At 46.2% G+C, this 24,112-nt stretch overlaps 1 protein-coding gene across 5 annotated transcripts in view; it reads left to right on the forward strand.

Annotated features, from left to right (window-relative positions):
• STARD8 (StAR related lipid transfer domain containing 8) overlaps positions 1-24,112 on the forward strand; it is a 279,975-nt gene that overhangs the window by 236,544 nt on the left and 19,319 nt on the right. For 4 of the 5 annotated variants that reach the window (XM_040442137.1, XM_040442136.1, XM_040442139.1 and 1 more), the window contains 2 exons: positions 160-274; positions 3,002-3,223. In XM_040442137.1, coding sequence (XP_040298071.1) covers positions 160-274; positions 3,002-3,223 — 337 coding nt within the window. Of the gene's footprint in view, positions 1-159; positions 275-3,001; positions 3,284-3,313; positions 3,425-24,112 lie in introns of those variants that run through there. The other variant, XM_040442141.1, reaches the window with a different exon arrangement.

The following is a 24,112-nucleotide window of genomic DNA, read 5'->3' on the forward strand; positions in this document are numbered from 1 at the left end:
TTTTTCCTTTTTTAATTTGCAAACATTTCTAAAATTCTGTTTTCACTTTTTAATTATGGGGTATTGAGGGCAGATAAGAGGCAAAATTTGAATTGTGTATATATAATTTTGTTTGCCTGTATAGTTAACCCAGAGTTAGCATGTATATTTATCTATCAGGATCAGGCAGAAGAGAGGGGCCTCTGGAAAACCAGATCACAAGGATCTCAGTGAGAACATGGCTGCCACTCAAGGACTGCTTCATATGATCACAGAATGCAAGAAGCTCTTCCAGGTTAGTGAGAAGACAGTTGGTTTTTTTTTGTCTCTAATACAGTACATTTCCAATGTACATAACATCCATAACTTGGATAAGACCAAAATTACAATTCCCACTTCCTGGGTGCAGCTCTCAGCTTAGAACTTCATATCATTTATTGTACCTACTGCTTAATATATTCAAGAAGTCATCTTTATCTCCTTGACTCTAAATCTTATCAATATAAGGGCCCCACTCTTGACCTGTGTAAGTTTTGGGGAAACATGAGCTTTCCAAGAACATTGACAATTTTGATTGTTTGGATTCAACCCATTGCTTTTCCTTCCCAACCTGATGGAACATCATTATGAAACAGATACAACTGATGATCAACCCTAAAGCTAGTTCCCATAATCTGACAAATAATGCATGAGATTTCCATCCCCAAAAGAATCATAAATATTACAGATGTAGTCAGCGTTCTTTATTTTTCATTAACGCATTAAGATTGCCAAATAACGGTGGCTACATCTATAGGTCAAAGGCATACTATGCCCCGTAGATAACTTGAAGAAGAAATTATCTGTTTCCAGCATTATTGTCTTCTGAACTTTCAAATATCCAGCTGAGAGATAAGGGTTTGCCATGTTACAGACCCCAGTGTGTAAAAGGAGGAGACAAATAAGATTTCAACCAAATATTCATGAATCTATTATAATCTAAAGCCCAAAAAAGCATGGACCCTACATCTACATGCCATACATTGATCTAATGCTTCTCAGCATAATTTATAAACAGTACATGATGTACTTTGTATACTTTTTGATAAAAAGGCATAAGCCCACTCACCACAACAAGATTACCTCTATCAAGTGGGTTCCTATTTTAAAATGGCACCATGCCACACTGTGACCACTGCCCCTGCATGCAACACAGCACCTGCAGGCAGTGCAACCCAGCAGCCCAACAACACCCCTGCTGTCTCCGCACGGGAATCCACTTGGAAAACTGCATGTATTCCGCAGGTGGCCTTATGCAGACTCCTGCTCATTATAAACCCCTAAGCCAAATGGGAGGAGTGATGACACCATGAAAAGAAAATGTAGCAGTGTACTATTCTGACAAAAAGAAAAAAGCATGGGTAGTATATCTAAATGACATGCATTCTCAGCATAATTTTTGAACACTACATGAGGTGCTTTGTATAATTTGTGATCAAAAAGCATAAGCCCACTCAACACGTCAAGGTTAAAGCAGGGGTGTTGTTGGGCTGCTGGGTTGCATTGCCTGCAGTTGCTGTGTTGTGGTGGTGGTAGCTGAGTGGTGCTCTGCCATTTTAGATTAAGGACCCACTCAAAACAGGTCACCTTGACGTGGTGAATAGGCCAATGCATTTTCAGCAAAAAATATACAAAGTACCTCATGTACTGATTTAATGATTATGCTGATTTGCATTAGATCAATGCATAGTATGTAGATGTGCGATCCATGCTTTTCTCTTTTTGTCAGAAAATCACAAATGCCAGATATATTATATATTATTATTGAGTAACTATAACTCTTCCTCCGAACCAGAGGTACTTCCACTACACCTATTCATATGTGTGTTATCTGAGTAGTATCCAGAAGGAATCTTGCTAGGTATTCACCCACAACAGGAGCGACCAAGCTTGTATATTTGTTAGAGGAGGTTATTCCGAAGTATTAAAAAATTAGTCCAGGGCCACTAAATGTGATATAATATAAAAGAATCCTATACTCGCCAGTTAACCCTCTACCACTTCCAGAGCCGCCTCTCTGGTCTGTGTTTACATGATGATGTATTCATTGCTCACATGACCACTGCAACCAATCACTGGCCTCAACTGACAAAAATAAGACCTGGTCTATCCTTTTTGTGGGTCTGCAGAATGGTCATACTGATCCGGATAGCACACCGTGTGCTGTCCATATCTTTTGCGGCCCTGTTGAAATTAATGAGTCCACATCCAATCTGCATAAAATACAGATCAGATACGGACTGAACATACGGTTGTGTGCCTGACGCCTCAAGGTCTTGATGTCCGTATTTGGCGTGTTTTATAAAAAAAAAAAAAAAAAATAGTAACATTACTGATTCTTCCCTTTTTATTTTTTTCATACATCCCTATATTTTATTCTACTAAGTGGCATCACAATGACACAACTTCTAGGACCCCAACCCATACCCAAATAAAGGAGGACCCAAGCGCATATGTGCAGAGAACTGCAACACTCCCATTTTTTTTAAAAAGGGACAGAATTGCAGTTCCTGCTCAATGCTAGATAGAGTTTGCACTGAACAAGAAAAAAAATCAAGTGCTTTACTTGCACTAGTGGGTGGCATATGACTTGGCTAATTCATTTATTTCATAGCGTGCACATTTTCAACCTTTGCTTGAACCAGATCTTCTAAAACTAAAAAAGATAAATCAGTTAATTGCCTCCTATCTGTAATGCATCTTTGTCTGAAGATTCTCTGAATGTTAATGTCACACTGCTGCTCTGTAATGCTACCATAAAAGACAAGCAGACAAGGGAATGGATGTCAAGTGTCGCCCCTTTTAGAGCGCTTATCATTGGTGCACAACACGGTCAGCAGTTGCCAAGGGTCCTAAAAGCCAGACTGGCTTGTAAGCCGCTGGTTGTTAAGCTAACATATTGTATATACTGTACATGATCACAGCCATAATTTACCATGAACCGCTAGCACATTACTAGTGTATATTCTGTTGTGTTCTGCAGATCCCTCATGATATGATGCTTCAGTCCCGCAATTCCTATTTAGCTGCTGATACCAGCCCCCTGTCCCTGGAAGATCTCTGTGTGAGTTCAGGGGGCGAGACCAGAGATTTCTCTGCAGTTTTGGACAGCAGCATACAGACTCTTCTCCATGAATCTGCAGAGCGTTTTAAAGGTTGGATAACCATGTCTGGTCCTCAGAACACAGAACTGTCATGTAAGAAGGTGAGACTTCCCGGATACTATTATTGTGATATTCATATAATAAATGTTCACCAGCTCTAAGTAGTCGCAGCAAAAATTAAAGTCTGCTAGGAAAGTAAGTGATAACATCCATAGGGCTCGGAGAATACATACTAAGTGATTTCCCTTCATCTGAATGGAATTGTTTTGGAGGCAAGCACATGGATTTCTGCTTGACCTATTTGCAGCTACCAGGCAGTAGTGCTGAGAGGAGGATGGGAGTTGTAGTTTTCATGGTACACATGGTGACTGGGTCCTATTCCTTCACTCCCAGAGCTGGCAGAGTAATGTTGGGGCTGCAAATAGGAATAGTAGTTATTTTCCGTGGGACACACTCTTAGTGGGGTCTTCTGGCCAAAGGAAGATGGAGTGCTCTTAATGGTGAGGTGTAGGAGACCAGGGTGGAGTTGAACAAAGGGTAGCTTACAGTCTTTACTTAAAGGGGGTTGTTTTTCTTCATCAAATGGCATTATCATGGTATTGTCCATATTGCCTCCTTTGCTGGCATGATTCATTTTTCCATCCTATTATGCACTTCTTGTATCCATGGATACGACCACCCTGCAATCCAGCAGCGGTGGCCGTGCTTGCACATGTAATGGGGTTTTGGGGGTGCCCCCTAGTGTCTTTGGGGTCCCTAACCCTAGTTAACTCACTATGCCTGACAGGCGGATCCTGAGCCTCCGCTATCTGGGAGTTGGGGTACATGTCTGCGGCAGTGCCTCCACCCAGTGGAACATCCGAGGTAGGGATGTGAGGCTCCACTGGGAACATACTTGGTGCAAATGAGACTGACACAGCCTAACAGGAATTAACTTTATATAGTGCGTAACAAAATGAACCAACATACATAGGAAAATACAATAAAGTAACACAAATAACATGGTAATGTGGATTCTTCCTCACCCACTCACTAGCACACCTGCGTCCCACCCCCTATCTTCGCCCTAATGGCTGTTGGTGCACATAGGAGAGTTGGGGCCCTTATAAGTCCTGCTCCGCAGGTTCACTGAAGCAGCCTGAGCTGTGTAATGTCCGTCACTGGACCTCAGAGTCTTTATTGTGGTGAGGAGACAGGTGCCCTGTGGTGATACAGGGAGAGGTTTGACTTACCCTCACAACACCATTTACCATGCCAGTCCGCAGCAATCTCCTTTCACTGGATTCACCAGACGTCTGGACTCAATGCTTGTCTTTGCCAGCAGATCCCTCTCTCAGCAGGTGTGATCTTGGGTGAAGTAAGTTCTCTTGTTCAAGTTCTATCTCTGTGCTGCAGTCTCTCAATGCCAGACCCATGTCCTCTCTCTGGCTGAGCAAATCGTAACTTCCAGAAACTTTTCCAGGACCTTCCTCTTTTGAGCTGTGCAGCCAGCGTTGTTTTAGGACCTGCGATGATGTCACTAACCATGTGACTCATTTCAGCCAGTCATGTGATCAATGCTCAATGTCTTATTAACAGCATACTGAGTCCATCTACTGGGCATTTCAGATAACGCAGCCGGTGTAACTTCACAGGGTTACATGCTCCCCCTTGAAAAATACTTGCCTTCCACTGGCAAGTCCGAGCCAGGGGCTTAACAAAAATTCAACAGAAAAATGTTTAGCATACATACAGTACAGTTGGCACAGTAATATCCTAGCTAGCTATTTATTTAGGGTAAAGAGTCACTAACATTTACCACTTCAGCTAGTGCATGTAGGAAAGTGGCCATTTTAGATGCTGCTTGTGTCAGCGGGGCATAACTGGGCTCTCCTATATTATCATAAACTAAGGCCCTAGGGGGTTGCTGCACTCTGGTGCTGTGTCTCAGTTCTCGCTGTGGGAGAGGATCTTGGGACATCAACTGTGGGACTTCGACTCCTGCCTTCGAAGTAGAGTCTCTAAGGGAAGTTCCAGGCACAAAACATGGACTTTCTGGATTCAACCTCGGAGGACTTTGTGACCCAGGAGAGGTTCCGGGACTTTGTGGAACCACCGGAGTTAAAGGAGGCAATTGCTGTGTTTCTTCTGCGGGTGATGACCACCACTGATCCTCTGCACTGGGAGTTCCCGGGGTCTCCTCTGTCCCATTTCCAGGACTCTCTGCTGGGTTTTCCTCCAGTTCCTCACTACTCTCTTCCTCTTCATCAGCATACACAACTGGAAGCAGATGGTTTCTATGCCAAGCCTTTATTCGGCCCTCCGGGCCCCTAATGTTGTACACTGGCAGTCCTTCCAGTTTGGACACAACCTCAAACAGGGTATCTTTCCATCTGTCAGCCAGTTTGTGTTTTCCAGGCACACCTAGATTCCGGAGGAGAACTTTATCCCCTGCTTGAATCTCCCGATATCTCACCTTAGAATCATACCTTCTTTTGTTCCGTTCTTCCATTTTTGCTGCCGCTTGGGTGGCCAACTCATAGGCCCGATGAAGGTTTTGTTTGAGGTTCCTCACATATTGAAAGTGTGAAGTTGAATCTGTTCCATCAGGAGACACTCCCAAACGGACATCTATCGGTAATCGAGCTTCTCTTCCAAACATTAGGAAATAGGGTGAGAACCCTGTAGATTTATGCCTTGTACAGTTGTATGCGTGGACCATGGCTTCCACATGTTTACTCCAAGACCGCTTCTCGACTTGCTTGAGAGTCCCTAGCATATCTAGGAGGGTCCTATTGAACCGTTCTGGCTGTGCATCACTCTCCGGATAATAAGGTGTGGTTCTGGACTTCTGCACCTGCAACATGTCCAACAGCTCCTTGATCAACTTACTCTCAAAGTCTCTACCTTGATCAGAGTGTATCCGATTGGGTAGTCTATAGTGAATAAAATACTTCTGCCAAAGGACTTTGGCTACAGTCACAGCTTTTTGATCTTTAGTGGGGAAGGCTTGAGCATATCTGGTGAAATGGTCCGTTACCACCAGCACATTTCCAATTCCCGCTGTATCGCTCTCAATGCCGAGATAGTCCATGCACACAAGATCCATGGGTCCCGTACTTTTCAGATGACCCATAGGGGCAGCTCTCACAGGTAGGGTCTTCCTCTGGATACACCTCCTGCATGTCTTTACATGTTGCTCGACATGTTCCCTCATGCGAGGCCAATAGAACCGATCTTGTACTAGGCCATAGGTCTTGTCCACCCCGAGATGCCCATGTTGATCGTGGAGAGCTCTCAGGACCATGCCACGGTATCTGTGGGGTAGTACCAATTGTTTTCTGTCAGGGTGATCATGATACTTCACGACCCTATAGAGTACTCCATTTTCAAGATGTAGTCGGCTCCATTCTCTTCGGTATAATTCTCTTTGACTCACAGGTAGAGAAGTCAGCAATTTAGGATTCTTAGTCTTTATTGCTCTGATAACTATCCCAATATACCAGTCCTGCGCTTGAGCCTTCTTCTTGTCTTCTGTGGTTATACTGGACCACTGTTGAAGCATGACTGGAGCATGGAACACCTCAGGCACGGCTTCTGGAGAGTGGCTAATGGAGTCTATCCCCCTTAGCTCGGCAAACTCTTCTTGACTCTCGGCCACCACATACATCTGACAAAAGGCTCCTACCCCCGGCCCAGGGATCTCTTCCCACTCCTCTTCTTCTTGGTGAGGAGGGAGTCTAGGTCTGCGGGACAGGGCATCTGCGCTGACATTCTTGGGCCCAGGCTTGTACTTCAGGCTGAAACTGTAGCTTGATAAGGCAGCCAACCACCTATGTCCTGTGGCATCCAGCTTAGCTGTAGTCTGAATGTAGGTAAGTGGATTGTTGTCAGTCCTTACTTCGAATGTTGCTCCATACAAATAGTCATGTAGCTTATCCACGATGGCCCACTTGAGTGCCAGAAATTCCAATTTATGGACTGGATAGTTCTTCTCTGCACCTGTAAGGCTTCTACTTATGTAAGCCACCGGCCTCAATCCTTCTGGATAACTTTGGTGCAGTACACCCCCTAGACCTTCCATACTGGCATCCACATGGAGGATATATGGTTTCTCAGGGTCTGCATAGGCTAAAACAGGAGCTTCTGTAAGTCTCTTCTTCAATGTCAGAAAGGCATCTTCACATCCTGAAGTCCATTTCTCTCCAAAGGGGTCTTTAGGAGATGGTGCCTTAGCACCCGTTACGTCAGAGGTAATCTTCAGTAGGTCATGTAACTCTCGAGCAATCTTTGAGTAGTCTTTCACAAACCTTCGGTAGTAACCACAGAATCCGAGAAAGGACCGCAACTCACTGATGTTATCTGGTCTTGGCCAATTCAACACTGCTTCAATTTTAGCAGGATCTGTGGCTACTCCTTCAGCGGAGACTATATGCCCCACATAAGTGACAGAGTTCTGGGCAAATCGGCATTTGTCCACTGATAGCTTCAGGCCTTCAGCTTGAAGTCGATCCAACACCTTTAGCAATCTTTGTTCATGCTCCTCTGGTGTCTTCCCGAAAACAATTAGGTCATCTAGATACACTAGACACTCTTTGGGATTCATATCCCCCACAGTTTTCTCCATCAGCCTCTGAAAAGTAGCAGGAGCTCCTGTGACTCCCTGTGGCATTCTGGTAAACTGGAAAAACCCCAAAGGGCAGATGAGAGCTGTCTTTTCCTGATCCTCCTTCTTCATGGGTACCTGATAATATCCAGACCTCAAGTCAAGCACACTGAACCACTGGCTGCCAGATAGGGCGTTCAGAAGATCCTCTATCCGGGGCAAAGTGTACTGATCTGGCACAGTCCTCTTGTTCAAAGTACGGTAGTCCACACATAGCCGAACTGAACCATTCTTTTTTCTCACTACCACAATAGGTGAGGCATAGGGGCTCCGAGACTCTGTGATGATGCCTGCTCCTTCCATCTGCTGGAGTATGTCCCGGACATCTTCCACATCTTGAGGGGGTATTCTTCTTGACCTTTCTCTGAAAGGAGTAGAATCAGCAAGTCTTATAGTATGGGTGGCACTCTTAGAACACCCCACGTCCATCTCTGCTCTGGAAAACACTCCCTCTCGGGTTACCAGTTTTGAAAGAAGGCTGTCTTTCCACTCCTGTGGTAGAGGAGAATCTTCTAGATCAAAATCTAAAGGTGCTTTCACATGATCCTTCTGTTCTGCACTCACAGACATGATGGACGAAACTTGATCCAAAAGGTGTATCACACCAATCTCCTGATGACGATCAATCCGGATTTCTGTGGGGGTTAAATTCTGTACCATCACAGGAAAGCTCCGACACCACCTCTTCCGCCAATCTTTTACCTCAGGTATGAGAGTCCACCCTTTCTTCTGATCCTCTTCAGGCAGAGACTCAATAAGGTATTGTCCAGTTCCTCCCAACATTTCATGGTGCATTGAGGCTATGGCTCGTAAGGTTTTGGTCTCACCAGGCTTCACAAATGCAGGTTCTGTTCCTGAATAGTGGCACGACCCTGGTTTTGTTTCAAGGGCTAGTTGTCTACACTCTTTCCCTAGGACAGGGCTGACCTCCATCAGTCGGTCTAAGGAGACATCTCCCACTTCTGTCAGATAGGCCTTGAATACATCCTGTACCATCTTTGCATTAGTGCCCAATATTATTGGGGCACACACTTTCCTGGCTGCAGGACATACTAAAGCTTCCAGCTCCATAGGACATATTATCCCAGTGTTTAACTGGGGAATAGTTATGGTCACTTTTATGCATCCCTCCACAGGTTGAGCTTGAGAACCTGTATCTAGCAATGCTGAAGCCTGAATTCCTTCTACTTGCACGTGTATCAAAGATTTAGGCCCAATCTTGGCTCCTACAGATAACCCATATGTAGGCCGGGTCTTCCTTCGCTTGTAAGACCTGGTCATTTGAGTCTCCTCAAGCTCGGTTGTCAGCACCTCCACATCCACCTCCATGGAGTTCGCAGGGCACTCCCGCTGAAAATGCCCTGACTTTCCACATTTAAAGCAATCCCCTCGGCGGGGTGAATCCTCAGGAAACAGTTTTTTCTGAGTCTTCCTGTGTTGCCCCCCACTTCCAGGGGGAGGATCTGCTCTCTCTGGTGGTGACTTGCATAAGAACTCCAATTCAGCCACCTTCTTCCTAAGAGCTGACAGTTCTGTATCCTCTTTCTCCTTCTGTAGGAGTGGACACATCTGGTCTTCCAATCTCCTGGCTGTATTTATTAAGGTGGAATAAGGCAGGACTTTATCATCCAACTTGGCTCTCAGCAGAATCATAATTGGATTATTGATTAAGCCACCTCTCTGAATTTGCTTAGATAGCCGAGCATCCAACTCAGAGGCAGGAACTGCTCCTTTATGGAATAACTTTCCAAGCGATAGCTGTAACCGGTTGATATAGTCAGTGGCTTTTTCATGCTCCTTCTGCTTAGTGGCTAGGAACTTAACCAGCAGATCATCCAAATCTTCTGATTTCCCATAAGCATCCTGCAAAACTTGTAGATAGTCGTGCACAGTAGCTTGCCCATTTACTCCCTTGTACAGTCTTATCATGTCTGTAGCGGGAAAACGAAGACTCTCCACCAACCGCTGTTTCTTTATGGTATCCGTACAAGACCATTCCTCCAACAACTGCATAGCATTGTCCTTCCAGACCTCAAAAGGCTCTTCTCCTGAAGGAACAGGCTGATTCCCAGAAAACACCTTTAGTTTGCGGTAACTATGGGTGTGGTTTGCCGTCACTATGGCTTCTGAGAGTTTCTGGAGTATGTCCGATACATCACTACCTCCTGTAGGCGGGGTGCGGACTTCAGGGTTGTCTGGTTTCAGTAATGCTGTAGATGGATGAAATTCTGCTTTAGGAGAAATCATCCCCCGTTCTCTAGGAGGATGGGCAGCTTGTTTAGGAATGGCTCCGGCCTTTCCGGAGATGGGAGTCAGGAGCTTAGAATAATTTTCTGTAACATAATCTCTCTGTTCTAATTTAAAGGGTTGTTGCAGCGAGACCCTTTCTTTCTTCTCAAGTAGAGCGTACACTAAAGAGCATCCTTCATCCGGGGCTCCATTATAAATGAATGTTGGTAGGCATCTCATGGTCTCCCAAGTCCGTATGACAATATATTAACATGTAAGTTTGGCCTTCAGAATCCTGCAGGATATCCCTGACGGTCGCCATTTCTATTCCCAATTGAAGTTCTATACACAAGATGACGTGATTCATCTCACAGCAGGATGGGACTCTGCATAACATCACAGCTTGCTGCAATGGTACATTTCTTTGCTGGGCCCACTCTTTTGCAAAGGAGGGAGTGGCCTGAGGATTTAATCTATTCTCACTGGTTGTACCCCAATTGATCTCAGCAGTGCCTCCATATGTAATGGGGTTTTGGGGGTGCCCCCTAGTGTCTATGGGGTCCCTAACCCTAGTTAACTCACTATGCCTGACAGGCGGATCCTGAGCCTCCGCTATCTGGGAGTTGGGGTACATGTCTGCGGCAGTGCCTCCACCCAGTGGAACATCCGAGGTAGGGATGTGAGGCTCCACTGGGAACATACTTGGTGCAAATGAGACTGACACAGCCTAACAGGAATTAACTTTATATAGTGCGTAACAAAATGAACCAACATACATAGGAAAATACAATAAAGTAACACAAATAACATGGTAATGTGGATTCTTCCTCACCCACTCACTAGCACACCTGCGTCCCACCCCCTATCTTCGCCCTAATGGCTGTTGGTGCACATAGGAGAGTTGGGGCCCTTATAAGTCCTGCTCCGCAGGTTCACTGAAGCAGCCTGAGCTGTGTAATGTCCGTCACTGGACCTCAGAGTCTTTATTGTGGTGAGGAGACAGGTGCCCTGTGGTGATACAGGGAGAGGTTTGACTTACCCTCACAACACCATTTACCATGCCAGTCCGCAGCAATCTCCTTTCACTGGATTCACCAGACGTCTGGACTCAATGCTTGTCTTTGCCAGCAGATCCCTCTCTCAGCAGGTGTGATCTTGGGTGAAGTAAGTTCTCTTGTTCAAGTTCTATCTCTGTGCTGCAGTCTCTCAATGCCAGACCCATGTCCTCTCTCTGGCTGAGCAAATCGTAACTTCCAGAAACTTTTCCAGGACCTTCCTCTTTTGAGCTGTGCAGCCAGCGTTGTTTTAGGACCTGCGATGATGTCACTAACCATGTGACTCATTTCAGCCAGTCATGTGATCAATGCTCAATGTCTTATTAACAGCATACTGAGTCCATCTACTGGGCATTTCAGATAACGCAGCCGGTGTAACTTCACAGGGTTACATGCTCCCCCTTGAAAAATACTTGCCTTCCACTGGCAAGTCCGAGCCAGGGGCTTAACAAAAATTCAACAGAAAAATGTTTAGCATACATACAGTACAGTTGGCACAGTAATATCCTAGCTAGCTATTTATTTAGGGTAAAGAGTCACTAACATTTACCACTTCAGCTAGTGCATGTAGGAAAGTGGCCATTTTAGATGCTGCTTGTGTCAGCGGGGCATAACTGGGCTCTCCTATATTATCATAAACTAAGGCCCTAGGGGGTTGCTGCACTCTGGTGCTGTGTCTCAGTTCTCGCTGTGGGAGAGGATCTTGGGACATCAACTGTGGGACTTCGACTCCTGCCTTCGAAGTAGAGTCTCTAAGGGAAGTTCCAGGCACAAAACATGGACTTTCTGGATTCAACCTCGGAGGACTTTGTGACCCAGGAGAGGTTCCGGGACTTTGTGGAACCACCGGAGTTAAAGGAGGCAATTGCTGTGTTTCTTCTGCGGGTGATGACCACCACTGATCCTCTGCACTGGGAGTTCCCGGGGTCTCCTCTGTCCCATTTCCAGGACTCTCTGCTGGGTTTTCCTCCAGTTCCTCACTACTCTCTTCCTCTTCATCAGCATACACAACTGGAAGCAGATGGTTTCTATGCCAAGCCTTTATTCGGCCCTCCGGGCCCCTAATGTTGTACACTGGCAGTCCTTCCAGTTTGGACACAACCTCAAACAGGGTATCTTTCCATCTGTCAGCCAGTTTGTGTTTTCCAGGCACACCTAGATTCCGGAGGAGAACTTTATCCCCTGCTTGAATCTCCCGATATCTCACCTTAGAATCATACCTTCTTTTGTTCCGTTCTTCCATTTTTGCTGCCGCTTGGGTGGCCAACTCATAGGCCCGATGAAGGTTTTGTTTGAGGTTCCTCACATATTGAAAGTGTGAAGTTGAATCTGTTCCATCAGGAGACACTCCCAAACGGACATCTATCGGTAATCGAGCTTCTCTTCCAAACATTAGGAAATAGGGTGAGAACCCTGTAGATTTATGCCTTGTACAGTTGTATGCGTGGACCATGGCTTCCACATGTTTACTCCAAGACCGCTTCTCGACTTGCTTGAGAGTCCCTAGCATATCTAGGAGGGTCCTATTGAACCGTTCTGGCTGTGCATCACTCTCCGGATAATAAGGTGTGGTTCTGGACTTCTGCACCTGCAACATGTCCAACAGCTCCTTGATCAACTTACTCTCAAAGTCTCTACCTTGATCAGAGTGTATCCGATTGGGTAGTCTATAGTGAATAAAATACTTCTGCCAAAGGACTTTGGCTACAGTCACAGCTTTTTGATCTTTAGTGGGGAAGGCTTGAGCATATCTGGTGAAATGGTCCGTTACCACCAGCACATTTCCAATTCCCGCTGTATCGCTCTCAATGCCGAGATAGTCCATGCACACAAGATCCATGGGTCCCGTACTTTTCAGATGACCCATAGGGGCAGCTCTCACAGGTAGGGTCTTCCTCTGGATACACCTCCTGCATGTCTTTACATGTTGCTCGACATGTTCCCTCATGCGAGGCCAATAGAACCGATCTTGTACTAGGCCATAGGTCTTGTCCACCCCGAGATGCCCATGTTGATCGTGGAGAGCTCTCAGGACCATGCCACGGTATCTGTGGGGTAGTACCAATTGTTTTCTGTCAGGGTGATCATGATACTTCACGACCCTATAGAGTACTCCATTTTCAAGATGTAGTCGGCTCCATTCTCTTCGGTATAATTCTCTTTGACTCACAGGTAGAGAAGTCAGCAATTTAGGATTCTTAGTCTTTATTGCTCTGATAACTATCCCAATATACCAGTCCTGCGCTTGAGCCTTCTTCTTGTCTTCTGTGGTTATACTGGACCACTGTTGAAGCATGACTGGAGCATGGAACACCTCAGGCACGGCTTCTGGAGAGTGGCTAATGGAGTCTATCCCCCTTAGCTCGGCAAACTCTTCTTGACTCTCGGCCACCACATACATCTGACAAAAGGCTCCTACCCCCGGCCCAGGGATCTCTTCCCACTCCTCTTCTTCTTGGTGAGGAGGGAGTCTAGGTCTGCGGGACAGGGCATCTGCGCTGACATTCTTGGGCCCAGGCTTGTACTTCAGGCTGAAACTGTAGCTTGATAAGGCAGCCAACCACCTATGTCCTGTGGCATCCAGCTTAGCTGTAGTCTGAATGTAGGTAAGTGGATTGTTGTCAGTCCTTACTTCGAATGTTGCTCCATACAAATAGTCATGTAGCTTATCCACGATGGCCCACTTGAGTGCCAGAAATTCCAATTTATGGACTGGATAGTTCTTCTCTGCACCTGTAAGGCTTCTACTTATGTAAGCCACCGGCCTCAATCCTTCTGGATAACTTTGGTGCAGTACACCCCCTAGACCTTCCATACTGGCATCCACATGGAGGATATATGGTTTCTCAGGGTCTGCATAGGCTAAAACAGGAGCTTCTGTAAGTCTCTTCTTCAATGTCAGAAAGGCATCTTCACATCCTGAAGTCCATTTCTCTCCAAAGGGGTCTTTAGGAGATGGTGCCTTAGCACCCGTTACGTCAGAGGTAATCTTCAGTAGGTCATGTAACTCTCGAGCAATCTTTGAGTAGTCTTTCACAAACCTTCGGTAGTAACCACAGAATCCGAGAAAGGACCGCAACTCACTGATGTTATCTGGTCTTGGCCAATTCAACACTGCTTCAATTTTAGCAGGATCTGTGGCTACTCCTTCAGCGGAGACTATATGCCCCACATAAGTGACAGAGTTCTGGGCAAATCGGCATTTGTCCACTGATAGCTTCAGGCCTTCAGCTTGAAGTCGATCCAACACCTTTAGCAATCTTTGTTCATGCTCCTCTGGTGTCTTCCCGAAAACAATTAGGTCATCTAGATACACTAGACACTCTTTGGGATTCATATCCCCCACAGTTTTCTCCATCAGCCTCTGAAAAGTAGCAGGAGCTCCTGTGACTCCCTGTGGCATTCTGGTAAACTGGAAAAACCCCAAAGGGCAGATGAGAGCTGTCTTTTCCTGATCCTCCTTCTTCATGGGTACCTGATAATATCCAGACCTCAAGTCAAGCACACTGAACCACTGGCTGCCAGATAGGGCGTTCAGAAGATCCTCTATCCGGGGCAAAGTGTACTGATCTGGCACAGTCCTCTTGTTCAAAGTACGGTAGTCCACACATAGCCGAACTGAACCATTCTTTTTTCTCACTACCACAATAGGTGAGGCATAGGGGCTCCGAGACTCTGTGATGATGCCTGCTCCTTCCATCTGCTGGAGTATGTCCCGGACATCTTCCACATCTTGAGGGGGTATTCTTCTTGACCTTTCTCTGAAAGGAGTAGAATCAGCAAGTCTTATAGTATGGGTGGCACTCTTAGAACACCCCACGTCCATCTCTGCTCTGGAAAACACTCCCTCTCGGGTTACCAGTTTTGAAAGAAGGCTGTCTTTCCACTCCTGTGGTAGAGGAGAATCTTCTAGATCAAAATCTAAAGGTGCTTTCACATGATCCTTCTGTTCTGCACTCACAGACATGATGGACGAAACTTGATCCAAAAGGTGTATCACACCAATCTCCTGATGACGATCAATCCGGATTTCTGTGGGGGTTAAATTCTGTACCATCACAGGAAAGCTCCGACACCACCTCTTCCGCCAATCTTTTACCTCAGGTATGAGAGTCCACCCTTTCTTCTGATCCTCTTCAGGCAGAGACTCAATAAGGTATTGTCCAGTTCCTCCCAACATTTCATGGTGCATTGAGGCTATGGCTCGTAAGGTTTTGGTCTCACCAGGCTTCACAAATGCAGGTTCTGTTCCTGAATAGTGGCACGACCCTGGTTTTGTTTCAAGGGCTAGTTGTCTACACTCTTTCCCTAGGACAGGGCTGACCTCCATCAGTCGGTCTAAGGAGACATCTCCCACTTCTGTCAGATAGGCCTTGAATACATCCTGTACCATCTTTGCATTAGTGCCCAATATTATTGGGGCACACACTTTCCTGGCTGCAGGACATACTAAAGCTTCCAGCTCCATAGGACATATTATCCCAGTGTTTAACTGGGGAATAGTTATGGTCACTTTTATGCATCCCTCCACAGGTTGAGCTTGAGAACCTGTATCTAGCAATGCTGAAGCCTGAATTCCTTCTACTTGCACGTGTATCAAAGATTTAGGCCCAATCTTGGCTCCTACAGATAACCCATATGTAGGCCGGGTCTTCCTTCGCTTGTAAGACCTGGTCATTTGAGTCTCCTCAAGCTCGGTTGTCAGCACCTCCACATCCACCTCCATGGAGTTCGCAGGGCACTCCCGCTGAAAATGCCCTGACTTTCCACATTTAAAGCAATCCCCTCGGCGGGGTGAATCCTCAGGAAACAGTTTTTTCTGAGTCTTCCTGTGTTGCCCCCCACTTCCAGGGGGAGGATCTGCTCTCTCTGGTGGTGACTTGCATAAGAACTCCAATTCAGCCACCTTCTTCCTAAGAGCTGACAGTTCTGTATCCTCTTTCTCCTTCTGTAGGAGTGGACACATCTGGTCTTCCAATCTCCTGGCTGTATTTATTAAGGTGGAATAAGGCAGGACTTTATCATCCAACTTGGCTCTCAGCAGAATCATAATTGGATTATTGATTAAGCCACCTCTCTGAATTTGCTTAGATAGCCGAGCATCCAACTCAGAGGCAGGAACTGCTCCTTTATGGAATAACTTTCCAAGCGATAGCTGTAACCGGTTGATATAGTCAGTGGCTTTTTCATGCTCCTTCTGCTTAGTGGCTAGGAACTTAACCAGCAGATCATCCAAATCTTCTGATTTCCCATAAGCATCCTGCAAAACTTGTAGATAGTCGTGCACAGTAGCTTGCCCATTTACTCCCTTGTACAGTCTTATCATGTCTGTAGCGGGAAAACGAAGACTCTCCACCAACCGCTGTTTCTTTATGGTATCCGTACAAGACCATTCCTCCAACAACTGCATAGCATTGTCCTTCCAGACCTCAAAAGGCTCTTCTCCTGAAGGAACAGGCTGATTCCCAGAAAACACCTTTAGTTTGCGGTAACTATGGGTGTGGTTTGCCGTCACTATGGCTTCTGAGAGTTTCTGGAGTATGTCCGATACATCACTACCTCCTGTAGGCGGGGTGCGGACTTCAGGGTTGTCTGGTTTCAGTAATGCTGTAGATGGATGAAATTCTGCTTTAGGAGAAATCATCCCCCGTTCTCTAGGAGGATGGGCAGCTTGTTTAGGAATGGCTCCGGCCTTTCCGGAGATGGGAGTCAGGAGCTTAGAATAATTTTCTGTAACATAATCTCTCTGTTCTAATTTAAAGGGTTGTTGCAGCGAGACCCTTTCTTTCTTCTCAAGTAGAGCGTACACTAAAGAGCATCCTTCATCCGGGGCTCCATTATAAATGAATGTTGGTAGGCATCTCATGGTCTCCCAAGTCCGTATGACAATATATTAACATGTAAGTTTGGCCTTCAGAATCCTGCAGGATATCCCTGACGGTCGCCATTTCTATTCCCAATTGAAGTTCTATACACAAGATGACGTGATTCATCTCACAGCAGGATGGGACTCTGCATAACATCACAGCTTGCTGCAATGGTACATTTCTTTGCTGGGCCCACTCTTTTGCAAAGGAGGGAGTGGCCTGAGGATTTAATCTATTCTCACTGGTTGTACCCCAATTGATCTCAGCAGTGCCTCCATATGTAATGGGGTTTTGGGGGTGCCCCCTAGTGTCTATGGGGTCCCTAACCCTAGTTAACTCACTATGCCTGACAGGCGGATCCTGAGCCTCCGCTATCTGGGAGTTGGGGTACATGTCTGCGGCAGTGCCTCCACCCAGTGGGGCATCCGGGGTAGGGATGTGGGGTCCCACTGGGAACATACTTGGTGCAATGAGACTGACACAGCCTAACTGGAATTAACTTTATATAGTACGTAACAAAATGAACCAACATACATAGGAAAATACAATAGAGTAACACAGATAACAATACAATGTGGATTTCCTCACCCACCCACCAGCACACCTGCGTCCCACCCCCTATCTTCGCCCTAATGGCCGTTGGTGCACATAGGAGAGTTGGGGCCCTTATAAGCTCTTGCTCCGCAGGGTCACTGAAGCAGCCTGAGCTGTGTAATGTCCGCACGGGACCTCAGAGTCTTTATTGTGGTGAGGAGACAGGTGCCCTGTGGTGGTGCAGGGAGAGGTTTGACTTACCCTCACAACACCATTTACCAGGCCAGTCCGCAGCAATCTCCTTTCACTGGATTCACCAGACGTCTGGACTCAGTGCTTGTCTTTGCCAGCGGTCCCTCTCTCAGCAGGTGTGATCTTGGGTGAAGTAAGTTCTCTCCGCCAGGTTCTATCTCTGTGCTGCAGTCTCTCAATGCCAGACCCATGTCCTCTCTCTGGCTGAGCAAATCGTAACTTCCAGAAACTTTTCCAGGACCTTCCTCTTTTGAGCTGTGCAGCCAGCGTTGTTTTAGGACCTGCGATGATGTCACTAACCATGTGACTCATTTCAGCCAGTCATGTGATCAATGCTCAATGTCTTATTAACAGCATACTGAGTCCATCTACTGGGCATTTCAGATAACGCAGCCGGTGTCACTTCACAGGGTTACACACACAATAGGAAAAAGCACATAGGCCAGAGCTTTTTCATATAGTGTGCAAGCACAGCCACCGGTGCTGGAGTGCAGGGTGGTCACTTCAGTGGAAACGAGAAGTGTATACTGGGATGGAAAAATGAATCAAGCCAGTAAAAGGAAGCAATATGGACTATCAAAGAACGTTAGTGAGTGCCTTGTATTAACTTTATCTACAATGATAAGTGACATTTGCTGAAGTGCGACAAGCCCTTTAAATTGTAGATAAAAAATACCACGCAAGATTGAGGCACAAATCTTGGTGCAACTGTTCCAACAAGGTTCTGGCTGGCTCATGGGTTAGCCCCAGAGTTCTCGGAGATGCCATTCCTTAGAGATGAGCCAACCACACGAGGTTCGGTTCAGGTACGCAGAATTTTTTTTTAAAGTTTGGTTCAGTCCCAAATTGATTTGGACCAGAGTTGCTTCAGTGTCCTGAAAATTGGTATATAATACCCTCTAGTCTCCTAGATTTTTAGTAAAAATCTCTTTTCATTTATTTTTTTATTTTCTTCTTTTACCCCTCCCCTTACCCCCTTTGCTAAGCTCTGTAACGCAATGACAGCAATAGTAAATGATGTCTGAGTGACACTGACGAACATAGCTATGAGTAAACGCATGTTTGACGGCATTAATATACAGTGTGTTTAACAACACACCAGCAAATGTAAATAAAAAAAGTGTCTTGTTCTGGGACCAAGTGTCCAAAAATGATGTCTTATATCAGGGGCGGACATACCGCCTGTGCAGCCGGTTCAGCTGCACAGGGGCCCAGCGTGGGAGGGGGCCCTCCAATTAAGCAGTCTATGCATCTACAGGACGCACAGGCAGCTGATTGTAATAGTGAAGCAGAGAGCCGCACGCTTCACCATTCATCGTCACACCATCCAGCATGTAGAAGGGGCCCACCTTACTATCTGACTTCAGTCTCAGAGCTGCGGACGCAGTACGTCCTGAGGAGCAGGGCCAGGGAAGCACATCCTGAGGTGCATCTGCGATCGCCCCCCCATCCTCCATACAGCTCAGACCTGCTGTGTAGTGGGTAGCGTCAGCCAGGCCTGTGCTGAGCCACTTCACTGTGTGTAGCTCCACCTCCGTGTGGTAATGTCAGTAGCTCCGCTCCTGGTGGTAGCCCCGCCGACATGCGATCCTCTCCTAGCGCTTCTGGTGCTTAATGTGTGAGTCCTGCAGCAACTTAGGAGGAAGTGAGTGAGGACCGGAGGCTGCCCCAGTGACCACTGTCTCTGCCAGACACTGAACTTGGCTTGGTATGTTATTTTTTTTTTACCCCACCCATCCCCCCTGTCCCCCTCTGGCCCTCCTGTGACTGTCCCTTACCCACATACGGTGAGGCTACATTAAAAATGTATTTTGCGGTCCGCGGATCTGCAAGATATGTATGCCGTCCATATGCGATCTGTATATTTTTGCAAACCCATTAACTTAAATGGGTCTGCAGTCCGCATTTTGTAGAGAAATATAGGACACGTCACATTTTCCATCTTGTGCAGAACGGACATACAGATGCAGAAAGCACATGGAAGTCATTTGCTTTCCGCATCCGTATGTCTGTTCCGCAAAGGATAGAAAATGTGACATGTCCTATACTGGTCCGCAACATGCAGGCTAGGTAATAGGTCTGCAAAAAAATGCAGATGGCACATGGGCGTCATCCGTAATTTGCAGATCATAAAATACATATGGTCCTTGTCGTGTAAATGGGTTAAAAGTGTTGCCCAGACATGCAGGGGGTCATTTATTAAGACCAGTGTTTTAGACACTGATCTTAATAACCCCTAAACTGGAAGTGGTTCTGCTGATGTTATGAAGAGGCGCCGGCCTCTCCATAACTTCAGCTCATCCAGCGTCAGTGTAAATGCATATCATCCAGACTGAATCCTGACCCGTTCATTTCAATAGGTCTGTGTGAGGAGGCATATGTCTGGCAATAACTACTGTGAGGGGCACATATCTGGCCATAACTACTGTGAAGGGGGGACAATATCTGGCCATAACTACTGTGAAGGGGGGACAATATCTGGGCATAGCTACTGTGAAGGGGGGACAATATCTGGCCATAACTACTGTGAAGGGGGGACAATATCTGGGCATAGCTACTGTGAAGGGGGGACAATATCTGGGCATAGCTACTGTAAAGGAGGCACATATCTGGCCATAACTACTGTGAGGGGGGCACATAATCTGGCATAACTACTGTGAGGGGGGCACATATCTGGCATAACTACTGTGAAGTTGGCACATATCTGGGCATAAATACTGTGAGGGGGCACATAATCTGTCACAATTACTTTGAGGGGGCCCATAATCTGGCATAACTACTGTGAGGGGGGACATATCTGGCATAACTACTGTGAAGGACACATAATCTAGCATAACTACTGTGATGGGCAAATAATCGGGCATAACTACTGTGAGGGGCACATATCTGGGCATAATTACTGTGAGGGGGCAGATATCTGGCATAACTACTGCGAGGGGGTACATATCTGTCCATAGCTACTGTGGAGGGGGGACAATGTGGATATTACTACTGTGTGCTGGCACAAAGGGGCAAAAATTACTATGTAGGAGCATTAAGAGGACATTAATACGCACCACAGTATCTGAAGGGTTTCCCGTATCTTTGATGCGACTGATCACCCCTTCCTCTCCCTGTAGGATTAGGGGAAGATGACAAATTGGGGTCCCTTCTACTGCCTCACCTCATTGTATTAATCTTTACCTATGGCCTATGTTTATTTCTATATGTGTGGTTGGGGGGCCCAGGCACATTCTTTGCACAGGGGCCCTATGCTGCCAATGTCCGCCCCTGCCTTATATAATAATACATCTCAGCGGACGTTCTCTCTTGTATCTATATGCTTGTTTTTATTCCATTAGTTCAAAGGATAAAAATATAAGGACGCGTTGTGACCCATATAGCCTTCATCATGGTCAGAATGTCTCAGAAAAAAAAGTCTCGTTGTGAAAGAGCCTAAATAAATTCTCCCTCTTAATTGTGAGAAGTAGCAGTGCAGTGTGGATGTGGAAAGGGTACTGATATAATGGTATGCAGCTGCAACAGTAGAAGCAGCATAGCATGGAACATAAAAGGCTGTAGCTTGGCTGTCTATGGGTAGTTGTAGTAATAGTAGTAGTGTTGGTAGTGATAGTAGTGGCAGATACTTTGTATTAATAGTGGTGGCAGTAGGGGATTAGCAACGAGGGGCAGCTAGTGCAGTGGCAGCAGCCATATGGTACATGTCGGCTGGCAGGCAGCAGCATGATGGAGGCAGCATAGGCCTTATGGAAGATGGTGGTATGCAAACCACAGCAGTGGTATGATGGCGGCAGCAACATGATGGAGGCAGGACAGCGAACAGCAACAGTGGCAAGATGGGGCACTGTCAGCAAAGCCAGATCTATTCATCAGCCTCAGCCAGAGTAGTGTGAAACTCCTCCCAAATCCAGGCATTGTTCATTTTGACTAATGATGTTTTGGACACTGGCAGAAGACGACAACTTGGTCCATTTGGGTGTGGCCCCGCCCTGCAACCCTGACAACCTTCTCTGAAAACCCTCTCTGAGATGACACTGGAGACTAGGCAAGAATGAAGAGAGAATGCTGTCCATTTTGGGCCAGTCAGCCTTCCCCAAAATCCATAGGGTCAGGGAACATGGTATGCGCCAGAGATCGGCTACAGTGTAGGTAGGCCTGAACCTGGGAATTGAGGCGGGAGCTGTCGGCTTGCTGACTGGCCTCAGTCTGGCATGGCATGTGTAAAAACTGCTCCATCGTGTTTAGGAGACTGAAATAGCTGCTGCTGTTATTTGTAGTGGCGGGTGGGGGGTGACACGCTGGTGGCAGGCGTTTGTTCACCAGAAGCTGCGTACACAGAGTTTCCTGGTAATAACATAATTTGGCCTCCCTTTCTTCAGCAGCAAAACATTCCCTGATTTTTTGCTTTGATAGCCATGCTTTTATACCCTGGCTATCTAGTAATCATCAGACTGTGTGATGTCACCGATCCGCCGGTCACTGCGTAATAGAGTCTACAGGTCGCCATTTTGGCCAACATGCCTGAGGAGCCAGTTCTTTCCAACTCTGCCACCCACTGAGATGATTGGGTGTTGTGGCCAATATCACAGTCATCATCCTCTTGCTCCTCCTCCGACTCTTCCTCCCCCAGCAGCAGCACCTTCTCCATCCCCAAGGGACTTTCTCATTGTGAGTCCCCAACAGCTACCGGGAGGAAAGCAAGATGCATCAGCTGTTCTTCCTCCTCCTTCATTGCCACTTGTTGCATGAGTATTAGCTTCTGTTCAAAAATATATATGAGGGGGAAGAGGGACAACTGCAGCATGAACAGCATGAACTGCCACCGCCCGATCTGGAAACTACACCTACTCCTTGCTGAGGCAGTCTAGAGCATGACAAAATCGTTCACGGCTTTCCACTGCTCGTACAGATGCATGAGCATGTGCAATGTTGATTTTCAGTGAGTTGGAACGCCACAGATTAAGCGGTGTAGCTGCAGACCATTCTGACATTGCTAGGAGTGCGTTCCTCACTAAGTGAGAGTGGCTGAAAAGGACGACAGTCTCCTGGACATCGCCTGCACCTTGCGCAAACCATGCAGGGAGCATGTGTTATGTCCCCCAGGTTCATGGTGGCCAGGATGATGTTGCGGCCATTGCCACTGACCACTTTGCCCAGTTGGAGTCAGCTGGGTGACAGCCAGAGGGGTGTTTTCTGCTGTATGAAGGAGTTGTAGTGTGAGCCACCATGTGCCCTGTTGCTGTTGGGGATGGGACTGTGTCCATGGTGGAGGAGGCAGATAAGTGTCTGCTATAGGAGCCTGCCTGATGATATGGTTAGGAGGGGGTCAAAAGAACCTGCCCATGGTGCTCGGGTGCTGCCTCTCCACTGCCGCAAAAAAACATTGACCCAATGGGCTGTGAAAGGCATGTACTGTCCCCTACCCATAACAGTTGCTCCAGGTGTCCACTGTGGAGTGCAGCTTGCTGCACAGTGAGAATCGCAAGGATTGGCACGCATTCTTCTCCAAGTGAGAATATTGAGGCATTTTTACAATGGTACGGCAGCCAGTTCACTGCCAGCAACATGGCCAGGTGGGGGTTCAGCTTGTAGACAAGCTAATTGCTGGTGGAGAAAAGTATTTTCATGGCCAAACATTTCGTTATAGATAACCAACGTGTAGTAATAAGTTTAATCACACACAATTCATAATTAATGTATATTATTTTTATTAACAAATAAAACATGATCAAATAAAACATGATTGCAGCACAATTGAATTAAAATGCATAAATTGGTAGAACCCATAAAGGTTCATATAGTATGAAGAATATACAATTAGTACAAATAATGACAAGTGGATTGGTGGTTTTAACTTTGTTGCTGTGGGATTTACCCTGGGTCAGTATGCCGTGAACCTCATGAATTACCATTTGTGTTTATAGTATTTTATATTGATCCTGTTACATTTATCTTTTGCACTTGCTTGGATTGTAATCCACATCAGTTTATTGTCAAGGCCATTATTTGTACTAATTATATAATCTTATTTATTTATTTTATGCATTTTATATAGCGCTACTATATTCCGCAGCGCTTTATAGACATTATCATCCAACTGTCCCCAATGGGGCTCACAATCTAAGGTCCCTATCAGTATTTCTTTGGAGTGTGGGAGGAAACCGGAGTACCCGGAGGAAACCCACGCAAACCCATACAAACTCCATGTAGATGTTGCCCTTGGTTGGATTCGAACCTAGGACCCCAGCGCTGCCAATTTAATCTTCATACTATATGTACCTCTATGGGGCTTTTAGTGATTTCTGACCAATTTAGGCACTTGCAGTTTATCTGATTTCCTCACTCCTTGACCACCATCCCTATCAAATTTAATATTTTAATTCAATTGTCCTGTGTCAATCATGTTCT

The sequence above is a fragment of the Bufo bufo genome, chromosome 8 (assembly GCF_905171765.1).
Source record: "Bufo bufo chromosome 8, aBufBuf1.1, whole genome shotgun sequence".
Lineage (NCBI taxonomy): Eukaryota > Metazoa > Chordata > Amphibia > Anura > Bufonidae > Bufo > Bufo bufo.